This window comes from Drosophila rhopaloa, unplaced genomic scaffold (genome assembly GCF_018152115.1).
Source record: "Drosophila rhopaloa isolate 14029-0021.01 unplaced genomic scaffold, ASM1815211v1 contig_178, whole genome shotgun sequence".
NCBI classification, from domain to species: Eukaryota; Metazoa; Arthropoda; class Insecta; order Diptera; family Drosophilidae; genus Drosophila; species Drosophila rhopaloa.
The window spans coordinates 9312185-9331307 of NW_025335059.1; the positions used below are offsets into that span (position 1 = coordinate 9312185).

At 44.6% G+C, this 19123-nt stretch overlaps 7 protein-coding genes across 9 annotated transcripts; all 7 read right to left on the minus strand.

Annotated features, from left to right (window-relative positions):
* Positions 1-242: 242 nt before the first annotated feature.
* Positions 243-2876, minus strand: LOC108052718 (sporozoite surface protein 2). 2 transcript variants are annotated; one of them, XM_044458984.1, is made up of 4 exons: positions 2834-2876; positions 2503-2779; positions 834-2445; positions 243-623 (listed from the first exon to the last, which is right to left on the minus strand). In XM_044458984.1, the coding sequence occupies exons 1-4, from the start codon at positions 2871-2873 to the stop codon at positions 273-275; spliced, it is 2280 nt and encodes a 759-aa protein (XP_044314919.1). In that variant the 5' UTR covers positions 2874-2876; the 3' UTR covers positions 243-272. The 2 variants fall into 2 exon arrangements, with proteins under 2 accessions (XP_044314919.1, XP_016990674.2); XM_017135185.2 differs by having other exon boundaries at positions 247-2445.
* Positions 2877-3468: 592 nt separating this feature from the next.
* On the minus strand, positions 3469-4835 carry LOC108052723 (phospholipase A1 VesT1.02). The gene is made up of 2 exons (XM_017135190.2): positions 4784-4835; positions 3469-4492 (listed from the first exon to the last, which is right to left on the minus strand). Exons 1-2 carry the CDS (start codon positions 4821-4823, stop codon positions 3519-3521), a joined length of 1014 nt encoding a protein of 337 aa, XP_016990679.1. The 5' UTR covers positions 4824-4835; the 3' UTR covers positions 3469-3518.
* A 1111-nt stretch (positions 4836-5946) lies between these two features.
* On the minus strand, positions 5947-7071 carry LOC123037586 (phospholipase A1-like). The gene is made up of 2 exons (XM_044459109.1): positions 7032-7071; positions 5947-6968 (listed from the first exon to the last, which is right to left on the minus strand). The coding sequence occupies exons 1-2, from the start codon at positions 7069-7071 to the stop codon at positions 5998-6000; spliced, it is 1011 nt and encodes a 336-aa protein (XP_044315044.1). The 3' UTR covers positions 5947-5997.
* Positions 7072-7559: 488 nt separating this feature from the next.
* LOC108052724 (phospholipase A1-like) lies at positions 7560-8686 on the minus strand. The gene is made up of 2 exons (XM_017135191.2): positions 8642-8686; positions 7560-8579 (listed from the first exon to the last, which is right to left on the minus strand). Exons 1-2 carry the CDS (start codon positions 8679-8681, stop codon positions 7606-7608), a joined length of 1014 nt encoding a protein of 337 aa, XP_016990680.2. The 5' UTR covers positions 8682-8686; the 3' UTR covers positions 7560-7605.
* Positions 8687-9253: 567 nt separating this feature from the next.
* On the minus strand, positions 9254-10397 carry LOC108052725 (phospholipase A1). 2 transcript variants are annotated; one of them, XM_017135192.2, is made up of 2 exons: positions 10358-10397; positions 9254-10297 (listed from the first exon to the last, which is right to left on the minus strand). In XM_017135192.2, exons 1-2 carry the CDS (start codon positions 10395-10397, stop codon positions 9318-9320), a joined length of 1020 nt encoding a protein of 339 aa, XP_016990681.1. In that variant the 3' UTR covers positions 9254-9317. The 2 variants fall into 2 exon arrangements, with proteins under 2 accessions (XP_016990681.1, XP_016990682.1); XM_017135193.2 differs by having other exon boundaries at positions 9254-10293; positions 10354-10397.
* Positions 10398-12665: 2268 nt separating this feature from the next.
* On the minus strand, positions 12666-18694 carry LOC108038073. Its single transcript, XM_044459003.1, has 5 exons — positions 18649-18694; positions 17607-18587; positions 14585-15534; positions 13737-13824; positions 12666-13676 (listed from the first exon to the last, which is right to left on the minus strand). The coding sequence occupies exons 1-5, from the start codon at positions 18686-18688 to the stop codon at positions 12697-12699; spliced, it is 3039 nt and encodes a 1012-aa protein (XP_044314938.1). The 5' UTR covers positions 18689-18694; the 3' UTR covers positions 12666-12696.
* Positions 14514-15646, minus strand: LOC108045297 (phospholipase A1-like). Its single transcript, XM_017135187.2, has 2 exons — positions 15593-15646; positions 14514-15534 (listed from the first exon to the last, which is right to left on the minus strand). Exons 1-2 carry the CDS (start codon positions 15630-15632, stop codon positions 14549-14551), a joined length of 1026 nt encoding a protein of 341 aa, XP_016990676.1. The 5' UTR covers positions 15633-15646; the 3' UTR covers positions 14514-14548.
* Positions 18695-19123: the final 429 nt, after the last annotated feature.

Sequence of the window (19123 nt, forward strand, 5' to 3'; positions counted from 1 at the left end):
GATAATAAGAATTATAACATGGATTTAGCTATCATTGTCACTATTAAATGTGAACTACCCCGGAAGTTCCGTCAATGCTTTTCCCTGATTCATTACTATTGCGACAATAGATTCGGACCCAAAGAATGACGCCTTAACCTTAATTAAAATATACCCCACTCGCTGCCACATACTGCTCTTTTTTGAGCGATTAGTAGAAATGGGACATTGCTTTGGTTTTATAGCAAAATTTGTAGGCCCAGCGGACCGGCTTTTAACAAAATTCGTCTTGTTTAATGATTATCGATTTTAACATTCACTAAAAAGACGTTGAAAATGAATATGTTCTTGGTGCCCCCAGGAACAGTATTGTCATCTGTAGGTGAGTTTGTTGGTGGAATTTCCGGAGCCACGGTGGTGGTGGGATCTTCCGGAACTGCAGTTGTTGAAGGTCGCTCGGTGGGAATAGCGGTTGTTGTAGGATCCTCAGGAGCGGCAGTGGTGGAAATATCCTCTGGTTCATCGGTTTTTGAGTTTCCATCTTCTGGTGCAGGAGTAGTCGACTCTTCTGGTGCTGCGGTAGTTTCTTCCTCAGATTTTTTGGTAGTCGTAGAGACCTCTTCGGGTTCTTCGGTTGTCGACTCCTCGGGTTCTACAGTTGTAGATGGCTCTTCAGGCTTTCTGGTTGTTGTAGAGACTTCTTCAGGTTCTTCGGTTGTTGAGTCCTCTGGAGCGGCTGTAGTCGACTCCTCGGGTTCGTCAGTTGTCAATGGCTCTTCTGGTTTATTGGGTGTGGTAGAAACCTCTTCAGGTTCTTCGGTTGTAGATTCCTCTGGAGCGGCTGTAGTCGACTCCTCGGGTTCTACAGTTGTAGATGGCTCTTCAGGCTTTCTGGTTGTTGTAGAGACTTCTTCAGGTTCTTCGGTTGTTGAGTCCTCTGGAGCGGCTGTAGTCGACTCCTCGGGTTCTACAGTTGTAGATGGCTCTTCAGGCTTTCTGGTTGTTGTAGAGACTTCTTCAGTTTCTTCGGTTGTAGATTCCTCTGGAGCGGCTGTAGTCGACTCCTCGGGTTCTTCAGTTGTAGATGGCTCATCAGGTTTTTTGGGTGTAGTAGATACCTCTTCAGGTTTTTCGGTTGTAGATTCCTCTGGAGCGGCTGTAGTCGACTCCTCGGGTTCTACAGTTGTAGATGGCTCTTCAGGCTTTTTGGTTGTTGTAGAGACTTCTTCAGGTTCTTCGGTTGTCGACTCCTCTGGATCAGCAGTAGTCGTCTCCTCGGGTTCTTCAGTTGTAGATGGCTCATCAGGTTTTTTTGGTGTAGTAGATACCTCTTCAGGTTCTTCGGTTGTTAAGTCCTCTGGAGCGACTGCAGTCGACTCCTCGGGTTCTTCAGTCGTAGATGTTTCTTCAGGCTTTTTGGGTGTTGTAGATACTTCTTCAGGTTCTTCGGTTGTTGAGTCCTGCGGAGCTGCTGTAGTCGACTCTTCGGGTTCTACAGTTGTAGATGGTTCTTCAGGCTTTCTGGTTGTTGTAGAGACTTCTTCGGGTTCGTCGGTTGTTGACTCTTCTGGGTCAGCTGTAGTTGACTCCTCGGGTTCTTTAGGCGTAGATGGCTCTTCAGGTTTTTTGGGTGTTGTAGATACCTCTTCAGGTTCTTCGGTTGTTGAGTCCTCTGGAGCGCCTGTAGAGGACTGCTCGGTAGTGGTAACCGCAGGAGGAGCAGTCGTTTCTTCGCCACCATTATTTATTTCTCCATAGCCATATGGAGATTGCTTGTTTACTGGGACATAGAAGATACCCTCAGCCACAATCGCGTTTACTACGGCACCCATCAAGATAGAGCTGTATGTATCGCCACAGGCGTTCTTGTTGGCATCCTGGTAGGTCTCGCACTTCTTCGAAGGGAAATTGTTCCACAGGAGTGCCTCCACGTAGTACAGAACAGCTCTGGTGTGCGAACAACTGCCGGTGATATCGATTCCACAACCGGGCTGGGACCTACCTCCGTTCATGAAGAAGGCAGCCTTGCCAATTGGCTGAGTGAAGCCCAAGATGGCACCATTTGTCTGGATGGACTCCACATATTCGGCATCATCGCTCGACAGACGCTTTTCAGTCTTGGAGTAGCTGATGAAGGGGGAGGCCGGGTCCAATCCCACAACCTTGCCCACCCTGCCGGTGGTCACCTGTTTGGCAGTGTGTCCAGCCACATGGGCACCCAAACTGAAGCCAACCACTTCCAGTGTGTCCAATCGCATGCCGTATTCCTCAACCAGGAAATCCACAAGGGCGGCGATTTTCTTTCCAGCTCCCGGGGCTCCAGAGACCGAGGTGGCGTACTCCAAAGAACGACCACGCGACCAGTCCACGGCAATCATGTTGTAGTCGCCATACTGGAACCAGGCATCGGCAACCCTGGTGTTCACACCATCTCTGTAGTTTGAGTTCCAGCCGTGAATGGTGATCCTGCAATAACATTAGTTAGTATTATAATCAAAATATGTATGTCTTTAAGAACCTTACCTCGTTGGGTTACTTGGATTAAAGAATGAGGCATCAATAGAAGCCTTGGTGGTCTTAATCTGCTGTCCAGTGCTGGGATTGTTCAGTGTGTACAGATAAAAATTAACCGAGTTGCTGAACAGACGACCGTTTAAAGCCTCCTGAGTCTCGTAGTATTCCAATTGCCTCTCCGCCTCTGTTTTGCCAACCCATCTTAGGCCACCCTCCTTTTGAGGGACATACCATCCATTAATGCCGTGGACTCGTACCGAATGTTGATCAACAGGCCAGGCGCTAGCTATATACAATTCACGGTCAAGTATGGCATTCTTTCAAAGTGCAAAGTCTTTACCTGCTATCACGCAGCCTAGCACTAGGAAGCACAATTTCATAGTTGAAGCTATTTTTTCGATTGTTCCAATTGTCGCACCTGGTACTGCTATTTATACCTTCAGACCGCATAAGTCGAATAAAAATCAAAATCTTCGCAACAACAAAGTGATTAGATCGGTTATAATCAGTGCGATTTAAATAACGCACAGACCCAGAGTTCTTGGAAACTACAACTTGGGTTTCACAATTTTAACGGATGAGATTTCAGTTCCAAGATACAAGCATGATTCATTTACCAATATATTATTGAAATAAATATAGCATTGTCTTAATAAAAATAATAATAAGTCTTTGTTCACAAGGGAAACAGCTCATAGTATTTTATTTAAGAACATATTTTTATTATTCCACGAAATTACTCTTAACTCTATACAGAATGATATATTGTTATGTGATCTCAATTAAAACTCAATGTTTTTCAAAAGGTTAAATTCTTCATATTTACACTCTTAACCAAATACTTTTAAAAGCTCTTTAATCTCTTCTAAATTAATACATTATTTAGCCACTAAAATTTGTGTCATACCGCCATAACCCAAACTTTAGCTCCAAAGTAGTTACCCGGAATATACCAAAATGAAAGCTCACGACGAATTGCTTTTGCTCAGAGAGCTTTAACTCAATTTATTTATTTGTAAATTAACTTAGTTACCCATGCCGTAGGGAGCCTCGCTACGAACGGGAACGTAGTAATCTCCGGCCACCATGTAGGCGTTGGTGGTCGCCCCCATCCTGACGGAGCTGTAGGAGCTACCGCACTGGTTGCCCACAGCCTCCTCGTAATCGCCGCAGCGCATGGTGGGGAAGTTGTTCTGGGACACGGACTCGGCGTAGTAGATCACCGATCGGCTGTGGGCACAGGATCCGGTCAGATCAATACCGCATCCGGGCTGGCTCTTTCCCCCGTTCGGGTAGAAGGCTCCCTTGCCGATGGGCTTCAGGAATCCGAGGGTTCCACCATTCGTCTGGATAGACTCTACGTAGTAGGCATCGGTGGAGCTCAGACGCTTGTTGGGCGAATCGTAGCTGAAGAGGGGCAGGGCGGGGTCCAGACCGATGATGGTGTGCACCTGGCCGTTCTTCACGTTCTTGCCGGCATAGCCGGAGACATGGGCACCCAAGCTGTGACCAATCACCATGGTGTTGTCCAAGTTCAGACCGTGGTTGCTGCGCATAAAGTTGATCAAAGTAGCAACCTGCTCACCGACTCCGGGAACGGCCAGAACGGAGGAAGCGTAGTCCACGGAGCGAGCGCGGCCCCAGTCCACGGCAATCATGTTCATATCGCCGTGGGTGAACCAGGCATCGCGGACTCCGTAGTTGATGAACTCATCCTTGCTGGAGGACCATCCGTGGATGGTGAAGCGAGTTGGGTGGTTGGGATTGAAGTGCGAGCCAGAGATCGAAGAAGAGGTAGCCTTGATCTCCTGGGGAGAGTTGCGGTTCGAGTTGGTGTACAGGTAGAAGGTCACTGGGTTCAGGACGTTGCGACCCTCCATGCGGTTCTTGGTCTCCAAGTAGGCCTCGGCGAATTCGCGGTCCATCCACTCCATGGTTCCATCGGCCTGGGGCACATACCAACCGTTCTCACCATTCTCACGAACCTCCAAGGCGTTAGCTGAAAATATCAAATACGTGGTGCTATTAAATGCAAGTTTAATAGTAACTTTAATTAAATTTCTCATAAAGTCGAGTGCTCGCTCGTATCAATTAACATAAGAAACAAAAATATATGTACAGGCAGGCCGAAATTCTGTGAAGAGATGTTTATTTTGAAAGCTTTTTTATTCAGGAAAGTAAAGGCCAAATTCTTTATATGGTCGAAAAAGATTTCTTCTACCTGATACAAACTTTTAAAAATATAACATGACCCCTGTTCATACGAGTAATTAATTTGTCCTGAACTTACCCGCCAGCACACAAAAGACCAGCGCCAAAAACAGTTTCATCTTTGCGTCAAAGTCGACTTCAACTAGCAGCTGTTGGTGGCAAAAGGTCTTCTTTATATGGATGGTGGGTGCGATCGTCCGATCCAATCTCAGACATACTGGAGCGCACCACTTGAGATAGGCCACTGGATTGGACACTCGCACCATTAAACACTCCCGATAGGGTCGTGGTCGAGGGTTCGAAGAGCGGAACATGTGTTCCTCAAATCTAGTCTAAGTAGAATGTCCATCTTGATTTTAATTGGATTGAATTTATTTTTTTTCGGCCGCGTGGCTCTTTGAAGTAGGTAACGTTCAAGATAGGCAACAAAATCATCAGTATTGATTTTTTTTCAATCAGCGCTATTATCATCTGCATGTGGTCAGATAGTTTATCAACTCGTCAATTTTAATCAAGAAAATGTCTTCGTCATAACATAACTTCAGGGCGGATACTAAAAAATATATAATTCTATTGTATTCGTATTCCCAAAAAAAGTGTCCGATAATTTCTTGAGCAACCATTTAGCTTTCCAAATCGCAAATAGTTTTCTACCTAAAGTTGTTACCAAAATTATCTGCTGTTACTTGCTTAATCAATTCGTCAATTGCAATCAATAAGTGTTAGTAAACACAAAAACATAGCTGGTAGAGTATATATATACAATCATAATCTCATCAGTTCTTTAATTATTTACGATTATTTTATAAAGTCAACAATAGCTTTAAATTATCTTTGTCAGTAATGACCAGGTATTTAAATATAATTTGAATATATGTTTAATATTTAAAGTGCTATTACAATGAGATTTTAAAATGAATATTCTACCTAAGTATTTTAGCTTACAATGTTTTACAGACAAGACAATCTTTTTCTAGAAATAAAAGAAAATGCATTTACCAATAAATATGACTGATAATAATATTTTGAATCAAAAGTAAACTTAAGATTATCTAAAAACAACGTGACCATGACTTTCTCTTACTCAACCATTCTTGAATGGCGACTCGCATTCAAAACAGAATGGGTCGGCCAATCCATATGGAGTGACGTGCGTCAAAACAATTGGTACTCTGGCTGTGATTAGATCCCCCTGAGACTTCTATCGCGATGGAGATTAACCGACACAAATAGACCGCCTGATTTTTGGTAGTTCATTTTATTGATATTTATTTATTTTTCATTGGCATCTATTCAGTTTTTGCCGAATGGAGCCTCGCTGTTTACTGGCACGTAGAAGTGGCCCTCCACCACGTAGGCATTCTGATCCGCAGCCATGCGAACGCTGCTGTAGGTGGTGCCACACTCATTGGCCAGGGCAGCCTGGTAGTCCTGGCATCTAAAGGAACCAAAGCTGTCCTCCGTGATTGCCTCTGCGTAGTAGAGCACGGAACGTGCGTGGGAGCAGGTTCCTGCGACATCCACGCCGCATCCTGGCTGCCGTCTTCCTCCACTCACGTAGAAAGTGGTCTTTCCAATAGGTTTTACAAATCCCTTGACTCCGCCATTGGTTTGGATAGACTCCACATAGAAGGCATCTTCGCTGGACAGACGCTTGTCCGGTTTATCGTAGCTGTAAAGAGGCAAAGCAGGATCCAGTCCCACAATTGTGTGAACCCTTTTATCCCCCACTTGCTTTCCTGCAAAGCCGGCCACATGGGCGCCCAAACTGTGTCCAATAACAATCAGAGTGTCCAGCGACATATCATGATGTTCGTGAAGGTACTCGATCATCTCTCCCACTTTTTTACCAGCTTCAGGAACTGCTCGTACCGACATGGCGTAGTCTACGTATTGCGAACGGTCCCAGTTAACAACGATCACGTTGAAGTCCCCCTTCGAAAGCCAGGCTTTGGTGATATCGACATTCATGCTATCAGTGTACCGTCCTTTCCATCCATGGATCACGAAGCGAGTGGGAAGCCCCTTATCGAAGTGCGAATCTTGAACGGAGGACGCCTCGTTCTCGATTTCTATGCCTTCCGTAGGGTTGTTTCTGGTATAGAGATAGAAGGACACTTCATTCGAAGAACCTTTAGTCCGAGCTCTATGGTCTAACAGTTTCTCTGCTTCCATTTTGTCCATCCACTCAACACTACCATCTTCCTGAGGTATAAACCAGCCATTCTCGCCATTGACACGCTCCTCAATAGGAAGTGAGCTTACTAAAAATGAAAAGTTTCCTTTTGCATTGAATTATACCATTTAAGGAACTAATAAAAATTTACCTGCTCCCAAAAAAATGGCAAGAACTACAAAAACTTGCATATTGATGGATCAGCAAATTCTATTGTGACAAGTTTTTTACATGCGCTTATATAGGTTGTAAGTTATCGATAGCGTACACTCTTGAGATTGCGACAGAAAGACCATCCTTAATAGTGGTATATATATGATAATAATATCATTTACAAGCTATATACTTTTTAAATGATAGCCTAAGTGTTCCCTAAAATGCACTGTACACTTAAAAATATGTATATGTGACAAAAAAAGTTCAGTTCAACCAGGCAAAGTTATTTAATTATCAAGAGCAAGACTTTATCGTACAGTTCACTTCAGTTAGAAGTACACTATAAGACAATATTAAAACTCCAACAACAAATTACAAATTCTTTTAATCTGAACAAAGGGTACTTAAATAAAATAAGATTATTTATGAAGCTCAAAGTAATTAAGGTACTTTATTAAATACTTTAATTGTTAAGCTATCGAGTCAATCGAGCTAGAGAGAGACAAATAAAAGAAAACTAACAGACTTTTTGGTGGTTTTATTCATATTACAAATGAAAACGCAGATCTCTATTCGATCTTGCCGAAGGGAGCCTGGCTGTTCACAGGCACGTAGAAGTCGCCTTCGACCATGTAGGCGTTGGTCACAGCTCCCATGCGAACACTGCTGTAGGTGCTGCCGCACTCATTGGCCAGTGCATCCTGGTAGTCCTTGCACTTGATGGTCCCAAAGTTGTCCTCGGTGACTGCCTCCACGTAGTAGGTCACGGAGCGTCCGTGTGAGCATTGACCTCCGATGTCATCGCCGCATCCTGGTTGCTTCCTTCCGCCATTCGGGTAAAAAGTGCCCTTGCCAATGGGCTTCAGAAATCCCTTTAAGCCGCCATTCGTCTGGATGGACTCCACATAGAAGGCATCTTCGGTGGACAGACGCTTGTTGGGCTTGTCGTAGCTGAAGAGGGGCATGGCAGGGTCCAGACCCACAATTGTGTGCACCCTCTTATCCCCCACTTTCTTTCCCGCATAACCAGCCACATGGGCACCCAAACTGTGACCAATAACCTCCAGAGTCTCCAGAGACATACCGTGATGGTGGTGCAGGTGCTCAATCATTTCTCCCACCTTGGTTCCAGCTCCAGGAACAGCTATCACCGAGGAGGCATAGTCGAAGGATTGGGAACGATCCCAGTTGACCACGATCACGTTGTAGTCGCCTTTCGAAAGCCACGCCTTGGTGATCTTGACATTCATGCTATCGGTGTAGCGCCCACCCCATCCGTGGATTACAAAACGAGTGCCGTGTTTCTTATCGAAATGCGAGTCTTGAATGGAGGACGCATCGGACCGGATTTCCTTGCCTTCAGTCGGGTTTTGTTTGGTATAGAGATAGAAGGACACATCATTGGAACGCCCTTCGATTGGCGCATTGTGCTCTAAGAGTTTTTCGGCATCATTCATGTCCATCCACTCAAAACTTCCATCTTTCTGAGGCACAAACCAGCCATTTTCGCCATTGACACGTTCTTCAATAGGAAGTGAACTTACTAGAATAATACAAACATTCTTATTAGCCCGAACAATATTTTAAATACTTCTTTAAACTTACCTGCTGCCAAAAATGCTGCTAGAACCACGAACCTCTTCATTTTGGTATCTCTGCTGAATATGCTGAAGGAACCATTCCTAACCAGCGTTTATATAGGCTGTAACTTATCATTAAAACGTTCTATTTATATGTTCATATTATCGTTTAATACTGGTATTAAAAGGTTATCAATGATAATATTTGTAAACCACAGTTTAATTTGAACACGTGAGCAGTGTGACAAGACAAAAAGTCTTTGTCGAAATCAACAAACCACGCAAGTAGATCTAAAAATATATTTAATCTATTTGATAAATTTAATCAATAGCTAGCAAGATGATTTCGATTATGTTTGAGGGACTTCAAGTGTTTGAAAATCCCAGTACACTTCAGTTTTAAGTACTTTGTGAAGCAGTGGCTGGTGCTCCAAATCAATAGGTGATTTGAGTGAAAGTTAGAGGTTAACATTACTCGCCTCCAAGAACTAATTATTGCCACCTAAATAAGATTGCTTAGGGTGCTCTTGGATGCAAAATAACTTAGATGTAATTTAAATTTATTAATATCAGCATGATATGACATTTCAATTACTATATTTTGAGCTATTGCCCCCAAAAAGATAGTCAAATTGAATACATTTCGGAGTATGCATTGCATTTGAGTATTTTATTTGTATAACAAATATGTTTGCAGGACTCTATTCGATCTTGCCGAAAGGAGCGGCACTGTTCACAGGCACGTAGTAGTCGCCATCGACCATGTAGGCGTTGGTCACAGCTCCCATGCGAACACTGCTGTAGGTGCTTCCACACTCTTTGGAAACGGCTGCCTCGTAATCTCCGCACTTGATGGTTCCGAAGTTGTCCTCGGTGACGGCCTCGGCGTAGTAGAGCACAGAGCGTCCGTGGGAGCAGGATCCGGTGGCATCCAATCCGCAGCCTGGCTGCTTCTTTCCTCCGTTCGGGTAGAAGGCTCCCTTGCCAATGGGCTTCAGGAATCCCAGCTTGCCTCCGTTGGTCTGGATGGACTCCACGTAGTGGGCATCATCGGTGGACAGACGCTTGTTGGGCTTATCGTAGCTGAAAAGGGGCAGGGCGGGGTCCAGACCCACAATGGTGTGGACCTGTTGGTCTCCAACGGTCTTGCCAGCGTATCCGGCCACATGGGCGCCCAGGCTGTGTCCAACCACCTCCAGGCTGTCGTAGGAGAGTCCGTGGTGCTCGTGCAGATACTTGATCATCTCACCGACCTTACCGCCGGCTCCAGGAACAGCCAGGACTGAGGAGGCGTAGTCCACGGAACGGGCACGGGCCCAGTCCACTACGATCACGTTGTAGTCGCCCTTGGACAACCAGGCTTTGGTGGTGCGGGTGTTCATATCGTCGGTGTACCGGCCAGTCCAGCCGTGGATAATGAAGCGGGTTCCTCGATCCTTGTTGAAGTGGGAAGCGTCCACGGAGCTGGCCTTGGCCTTGATCTCCTTGCCGTCGGTGGGATTCGACCTGGTGTAAAGGTAGAAGTTTACAGCGTTGGTGCTGATGCGTCCCTCCATCTGGGCTCCGTTGGCCAACAGCTCCTCGGCATCTTGCTTTTCCATCCACTCGAAGCTTCCATCGAGCTTGGGAATAAACCAGCCATTCTCGCCGTTTACCCGCTCCTCAATGGGCAGGGCGCTCACTAAAAAAAGTTTTCTTAGAACATATAGCCCTTTAAAAAGAAATGTTCTTCACAACTTACCTGCTGCCAACAAAGCGGCTAGAACAAAAAACACCTTCATATTGGAGTTTCAAACAACTTTGGTGAAGAGGACACTTTTCAACGCCTTTTATAGGTCCGGAGTTTGCCCCGTTTTATATCAGTGAACACTTATAAGCTCTGACAGATTCCGACCAATAAGATAGGGAAAAACAAACGATAAGAGCACATAATATCGTCATAGAGTTTGTTTTTCTCCTGCGTTGTTGATAACCGTGGAAGAGTGCACGTGTTAAGCTTTCGAGCTTGCATCAAACTATGATAACGTTCGGATGAGGAAGAGCATATCATTCAAACGGAACAGATGCCTTCAGCACTGACAGAATGTTATATTTTTAGAAAATTAGTTGAGAATAGTATTCTAGATTTAGCGGGATTACACAGCACTTTAGCAATTAAAAAGTTGCAGTTGCTGTTCTTGGCAATAACCATTGTTAAGCAACGACTAATCAAGAAAGGAAAGCTAACTTCCGGCCGAGCCCAAGTTGAAATACCCTTGCAGAATATTCTGTAAATTATATTCTTCAAAATTGTTCATTGATGAATTCTTAATACTCTTAAAAAATCCCAACTTCCGAACTTTAAAAACCCCAAAGTTATGGCATTTCCAATCGTTCAGTTATATGGCAGCTATAAGATATAGTCGGCCTATCCTTATGAAATTTGGTAGGTCGGATTGATTGGCCAAATATAAAACCCATAGAAAATACCTAACTTAAAAAACACCAAAGCTATGGCATTTCCGATCGTTCAGTTATAAGGCAGCTCTGGATATAGTCGGCCGATCCTTATAGTCAGCCGATCCTTATGAAAATTGGTAGGTCCAATTGATTGCCCAAACATAAAACCCACAGAATCCCAACTTCCTAACTTTACAAACACCAAAGTTATGGCCTTTCCGATCGTTCAGTTATATGGCAGCTATAGGATATAGTCGGCCGATCCGGCTCGTTCCGACTTATATACTACCTGCAAAAGAAAGACAACTTTTGGGAAAGTTTTAAGCAGATAGCTTAAAAACTGAGGGACTAGTTTGCGTAGAAACGGACAGACGGACGGACAGACGGACGGACAGACGGACAGGCAGACGGACGGACAGACGGACGGACAGACGGACATGGCTAGATCGACTCTCCTGGTGATGCTGATCAAGAATTTATATACTTTATAGGGTCGGAAATGTCTCCTTCACTGCGTTGCAAACTTTTGACTGAAATTATAATACCTTCTGCAAGGGTATAAAAAGTCAATAAAATCCCAAATGTCAAAAAAAACTGTTAAGCATTCATGGGTGTTTGGTCAAAACTATGGCTTATTATTGTTTGAATTTGATAAGGAAGTTCTTTAAAGAAACCCCTGATCCAATTGCAAATTCTTTTGGAACGAGCCATTTGTATATTTTCAAATATAGGCATTTAAAGAGGTATTTCCAAGTTGTCCGCCATCTCAAAGCTTTTCAAAAACGTTATTACACCCCACTTGCAACATCTTTGAAGATCAATTATATCTCCATGTCAACATGGATTTATAGGGCGGAAGTCTTCGGTGACAAACTTAGCGAAATTTCCTGCAGTTCAGACATCCAACATGGTGTTGTGAAAATCTTTTCGATTTAAATAGCGGAATAAGTGTGAAGTAAGGAAATTTTTTCGGGTGAATCCGAAATATGCTACGTATACGCTAGGTGGTTGTGCGTTGACAACAAATTTTCATGTTGATGACCTTGGCGTCCTTTTGGACCTAAAACTTAAGTTTGGTGACCATTCATATCAAAAGGTGGTCAAAGGAATTCGATGTACACTATGTTTCAAATACTTTTTATTTTAACTAGTCCTTACATTACCATCATACTCTAGGAGACTTTTTTTAATTAATCTACCATCCTTATCCAACCGTAGGACGATGCTTGGCAATACTTTTATTTGTAATCTTATTAACCTAAACTTCTCTGAGCCTAACCGAATTACAAGGAACTATATTCCTCTTACTTTAAATCATTGTAGTGTACTGTGTTATGACTATAATAGACTATAGGTACCATATTATTTATACTACCAACTCTTTGCCAATCTTAAAAGCATTAATTTGATCTTATTTAGCACGAACTTAGTATTAGTATTTTGTTTGGAATGTATTTCAACATAACTCTAACGATATCGTTTTCACGCCCCATAGGGAATATTGCTCCGATATGTTGGTAAATTACACGTTTTTAAAAACAGTTTTGTATTACAGCTGCCCTTGGCTGGTTTTTAAGATCCATATCCCTCAAATATAAACTCAGTTATACTCTCATTTGCCATAAGTTTATTCCTTAGCTATTAGTTAATCTTGCCGAAAGGAGCGGCGCTGTTCACAGGCACGTAGTAGTCGCCATCGACCATGTAGGCGTTGGTCACAGCTCCCATGCGAACACTGCTGTAGGTGCTGCCGCACTCCTTGGAAACGGCGGCCTCGTAGTCTCCGCACTTGATGGTTCCGAAGTTGTCCTCGGTGACGGCCTCGGCGTAGTAGAGCACAGAGCGTCCGTGGGAGCAGGATCCGGTGGCATCCAATCCGCAGCCCGGCTGGGTCTTTCCTCCGTTCGGGTAGAAGGCTCCCTTGCCAATGGGCTTCAGGAATCCCAGCTTGCCTCCGTTGGTCTGGATGGACTCTACGTAGTGGGCATCATCGGTGGACAGACGCTTGTTGGGCTTGTCGTAGCTGAAGAGGGGCAGGGCGGGGTCCAGGCCCACAATGGCGTGAACCTGTTTGTCTCCTACGGTCTTGCCAGCGTATCCGGCCACATGGGCTCCCAGACTGTGTCCAATCACCTCCAGGCTATCGTAGGACAGACCGTGGTGCTCGTGCAGGTACTTGATCATCTCACCGACCTTACCGCCGGCTCCGGGAACAGCCAGGACTGAGGAGGCGTAGTCCACGGAACGGGCACGGGCCCAGTCCACGACGATCACGTTGTAGTCGCCCTTGGACAACCAGGCTTTGGTGATGCGGGTGTTCATGTCGTCAGAGTACCTTTGGGTCCAGCCGTGGATAATGACGCGGGTTCCATGATCCTTGTTGAAGTGGGAATCGTCGATAGAACTGGCCTTGGCCTTGATCTCTTTGCCGTCGGTGGGGTTCGACTTGGTGTACAAATAGAAGTTTACAGCGTTGGTGCTAACGCGTCCCTCCATCTGGGCTGCGTTGGCCAACAGCTCCTCGGCATCGTGCTTTTCCATCCACTCGAAGCTTCCATCGAGCTTGGGAATGAACCAGCCATTCTCGCCATTTACGCGCTCCTCAATGGGCAGGGCGCTCACTGAAAAAGGATTATTTAGGACATTTGACCTTTTAAAATCGAATGTTCTTCACAACTTACCTGCTGCCAATAAAGCGGCTAGGACAAAAAACACCTTCATGTTTGGGGGTCTCAAACAATTTTGGTGAAGAGGGCACTTGTTCATTGCCTTTTATAGGCCAGTAGCTATCGGCGAAATCACCGTTTAATATCAGTAAGTACTTGATAGCTGTGACAGCTTCTAAACAATAAGATAGGGCCGATACAATCGATTAGAAGACTAAGTACAATAATCGCGTACACTTTTCTCCCGCGTAGTTGATAAGAGTATATATTTAGTAGCTAAACTTTTGAAAATGGTGATACACTTGGATGGGTGGTTGACCTTGAACTTGAGCGGATGTAGCAGTGCATTTTATACAAATCGATACACACCACCAGATCCGACAGAAAGTTATATGTGTAAATTATTAGTGAAGTAGTATATTATGGTTCAAAGGGACTGCACAATTTCTCTCCGTATTTTTTAAAGCTATTTCGCATTGAAAAAGTTGTTATTGTGGTTATTCGTAAAAAGTCGTCATCAATGAACCATTGTTGAGCAATGACTAAAAAGTGAAGGAAACCATAAAGAATGGTCAAGTGCAGCCATAAATGTCAATTAAACTCTCGAGCTAATTCACCTGTATTAATGGTTATCTAAATAGGTGATTGGACAAAGCTATTGTTTATGATCGTCTTGATCCGATAAGGAAGTTCATTGAAAACCACCAAGGCGAATTCTGACACCATTTTACAACCGAGAAACCAGAAGTCAATTTTTTGTTAATCAAGCGGTCCCCGAGAAAAAACAACGTGTTACTTTCATTGACCTTAAGTTTATTGCATTGCTACTAGTTAATCATGCCGAAAGGAGCCTCGCTGTTCACGGGCACATAGAAGTCACCATCGACCATGTAGGCGTTGGTGTCAGCTCCCATGCGAACGCCGCTGTATGTGCTTCCGCATTCCTTGGAAACGGCGTCCTGATAATCTCCGCACTTAATGCTGCCGAAGTTGTCCACGGACACGGCCTCGGCGTAGTAGATGGTGGAGCGACCGTGGGAGCAGGAACCAGTCAAATCCCATCCGCAGCCGGGCTGGCTTTGTCCGCCGTTCGGGTAGAAGGCTCCCTTGCCGATGGGCTTCAGGAATCCCAGGCTACCGCCGTTGGTCTGGATGGACTCCACATACCAGGCATCGTTGGCGTTGAGACGCTTGTTGGGCTTGTTGTAGCTGAAGAGGGGCAGGGCGGGGTCCAGACCGACGATGGTGTGCACCTGACCATTGGTGTTCTTGCCGGCATATCCAGCCACGTGGGCGCCCAGGCTGTGACCGATCACGTACAGGTTATCCAGGGACATTCCGTAGTTGGACTGCAGGAAGTTGATCATGGCGGCAACCTTCTTTCCGGTGGCACCGACAGCCATGACTGAGGTGGCATAGTCCACGGAACGGGCACGGGACCAGTCCACGACGATCACGTTGTAGTCTCCCCTGGAGAGCCAGGCACTGCAGATGTCCTTGTTCATGCTGGCGGTGTAGCTCTGGGTCCAGCCGTGGATCACAAAGCGGGTCGGGTTGGCGGCGTTAAAGTTGGAGGCGTCTATGGAATTGGTGGTGGTGGTGATCTTAGTGCCCTTGGTGGGGTTCGAGGAAGTGTACAGGTAGAACTTCACTGGAACGGTGGTCAGGCCACGGCTCTCCAGCTGTTCCTGTGCCTCCATCCACTTCTCAGCCACATCCATGTCCACCCATTCGAAGGAACCATCCTCTTGGGGAAGGTACCAGCCGTTTTCGCCATTAATGCGCTCAGATTCCTCCAGAGGAAGAGCCGAAACTGAAGCACGCAGAAAATTAAAAAAATCTTTAAAAAATGTGTTTTTTTTGGAACTTACCGGCTAGGGCAAAGAAGGACAAAATCAGGAAAGTTTTCATAACGTATAGTAACCGACAACTGATGGTCGTTGAGTGCGAATTCCGTTGCTTTTATAGTCCCCTGGTGGCCGTCTTATCGGCGAGAGATTAAATTGGGTGGCATTACTTCGGCTGACTGGGTGTTTAGGGTATATTTAAATTAATCTGATTGGGCCCCACACCGCAATGGTTTTTTATAGGAATTTCAAATCTAATGTCACTTTTATCAAATGATTGGCTTTTCAATTGTGCCATTCGTAGCCGATTTGCTTCGAGTGTTCTGCGTTAACGACTATGGTAATTTGTGTTCATGAACAGGGAATTCCAATCTAGAAGAGCACGAGTCTTGAAAGCCAGTCAACAGTAGCTTCCACTATCAAATATCAGCTATCGATTACAATGGTGGTGCCCTCAACCATCTTAATCTCCTGTAAGTCGCGGCTGAGTGGACTTAATTGTAGGAATGGGCATTTAACAATGGGCATTTAACACTCCACTGCATTCTTGTTTTGACTTCTGTTATCTTGGCTATTTGGTGGCTTGCAATCAATGTTACAAATACTCACAAATGCTGTTACGTGAGTTAAGTAAATGAGGCCCAAACAAGTCAATGAAACTTTAAGCAAACATATTTTTTTCATTTTCAGGATGCGGTTAACATAATTAAACGGTGGTTAAAACTTTGAGCTGATTGTAAAATGGCTGCATACTTTCAGGCATTTTTCACCCTTGTCAAAGTTAATCATCGCTTATTAAAAAAAATTATTTAATTAATAACGCAAACATGAACACTCCCAGAAGCCGCAAACCACCAATGTACGCTTTAAGCTTATTTTCGTGGAACTGCCTTTATGCACACAGGATCATAACACTATGTTTGGACACCAATTCGATAATAAATTGAGTGAATATTTAAAAAGTGTCGAATTTTCCAGCCTAATAAATGGTTTCCTTAATTTGATTAATCTTATTAAATGAAAAACTGAATTTACAAACGGACATAATAGGCATTTCTATTAAATTTCAATGAATTATATCCCTTTTCAGAAGATTACATCCTCACGACTTAACTAAAATCCAGAAAAGGGTTTCATGAGTTTAAATCTCATCTCTAGACCCGCTTTAAGTGGACTTCACAACGTCACAAACCACAGGAGGCAGGGGCATAATTTTGGGCACAATAAAATTCAATATCGTAATGAGCCTCAACAAACAATAAAGTTGTCAGTCCATAAATAAGGACTCGAGCCAAACAAAAGTTGTGATGTTTTTCCTGTTTGAAGGTTGAGCAACACTCTTATCTAACTTAACTCTTTTTGTGCCTGAAGAGTTTGTTCCAAAAGTATCCTATCAGCTGATTATTTGTGTAAATCTTAAGTAGATTAACTGTTTTTTTTAACCCACCCGTTGCACACTCGAACTGAAAAACTTAGACTACTCGAGAGTTAATTGGGCTACAAGGACACACAGACAACCTGCTAAGGAACGGTTTCCTATTAAAATACTGTTGAATGGTGCTCTCTACTACAGTTCGACTATATATGTGCCTGTTGACTTTGCCCCAGGCAAAATTGCGCTTGTTGGTTTCTCATTAATTATAAATTTTTGTTCAAATATGATTTTCTGGTCTGGGTATAGTAAATATTTAGCTACATCATTTTTCTTTAGCTTCAAGGAACATGGAGGGTGGAGCACCAGCTTTCAGCAGCCACATCACCTTGCCAGGTTCCACGTCATTGACATTTGATAATTGAAATCTTAAATACGAAAAGTACGCTTATAATTTAAATTTGTATGCTTAAAGTCATGTTGAGAAGGGTTGGCTTGCATACAAGGCTAATAAATGGATTTAGCTGATGCAGTCCCTTAGACAGGATTCAATTTCCGGGATATACAGCCATTGGGTACCATGATATTTTTGTAGATCAGAAATAAGAAAGAAGTCACAAGTGTGAATATTTGATGAGCATTAGAGTTTATTGTTTAGCGATCAGTTAATCATGCCGAAGGGGGCCTTGCTGTTGACGGGCACATAGAAGTCACCATCGACCATGTAGGCGTTGGTGTCAGCTCCCATGCGAACGCTGCTGTATTGGCTTCCGCATTCCTTGGAAACGGCAGCCTCGTAGTCCCCGCATTTGATGGTTCCGAAGTTGTCCTCGGACACGGCCTCGGCGTAGTAGGTGCAGGAGCGTCCGTGGGAGCAGGCACCAGTCACGTCCAAGGGGCATCCGGGCTGGGTCTTTCCGCCGTTCGGGTAGAAGGCTCCCTTGCCAATGGGCTTCAGGAATCCCAGGGTACCTCCGTTGGTCTGGATGGACTCCACATACCAGGCATCGTCGGCGTTGAGACGCTTGTTGGGCTTGTTGTAGCTGAAGAGGGGCAGGGCGGGGTCCAGACCGACGATGGTGTGCACCTGACCATTGGTGTTCTTGCCGGCATATCCAGCCACATGAGCGCCCAGGCTGTGACCGATCACGTACAGGCTATCCAGGGACATTCCAAAGTCGGACTGCAGGAAGTTGATCATGGCGGCGACCTTCTTTCCGGTGGCAGCGACAGCCATGACGGAGGTGGCATAGTCCACGGAACGGGCACGGGCCCAGTCCACGATGATCACGTTGTAGTCTCCCCTCGAGAGCCAGGCCTTGCGGATGTCCGAGTTCATGCTGTTCAAGTAGCTCTGGGTCCAGCCGTGGATCACAATGCGGGTCGGGTGTGCGGGGTTGAAGTTGGAGGCACTAATGGACTTCTTGGTCGCATAGATGTGCTTGCTGCTAGAGGGGTTGGAAGGGGTGAACAGGTAGAAGTTCACGGGAACGGTGGTCAAGCCACGACCCTCAAGCTTCTCCTGGGCCTCCATCCACTCCTCAGCCACATCCATATCCACCCACTCGAGGGAGCCGTCCACCTGGGGAACGAACCAGCCGTTCTCGCCATTGACGCGCTCGGATTCCTCCAGAGCATAAGCCGAAACTATAATGAGATATATAACTTAGTTCGAGGTTACTCAGGAGCTACAGACTTCTGTTCTCACCGGCCAGAGCAAAGATTGCCAAAATCAGGAAAGTCTTCATATTGCAGTAGAACCCACAACTGATGATTGTCCAGTTTGTAAAGCAGGCTCTTTTATAGGTCCCATGGTGGTCGACTTATCTACAGTAGATTAGATCGAGCGGCATTTCTTTAGCCGACTAAGTGGTACGGGTACATTCAATTTAATCTGATTGGCGTACGTCCATAATTGTTTTTTTTGGAAATCCGAATCAGATGGCATTTTTATCTACTGATTGGCTGTCTTTAGCTGGCGTTTTTTATAAGAAAAACGTGATTATAAGTAATAGGTAAATTTAATTTTAAAATTCTTAAAAGTGAATTTTATTTTAATGTTGTTTCCAGTTTGTTTTAATATAACGTCATTCTGTGAAGTGACTATTTGTTGTTATACCCTTGCAGAGGGTATACTAATTTCAGTCAAAGGGATCCAACACAGTGAAGGGCACATATAAAGT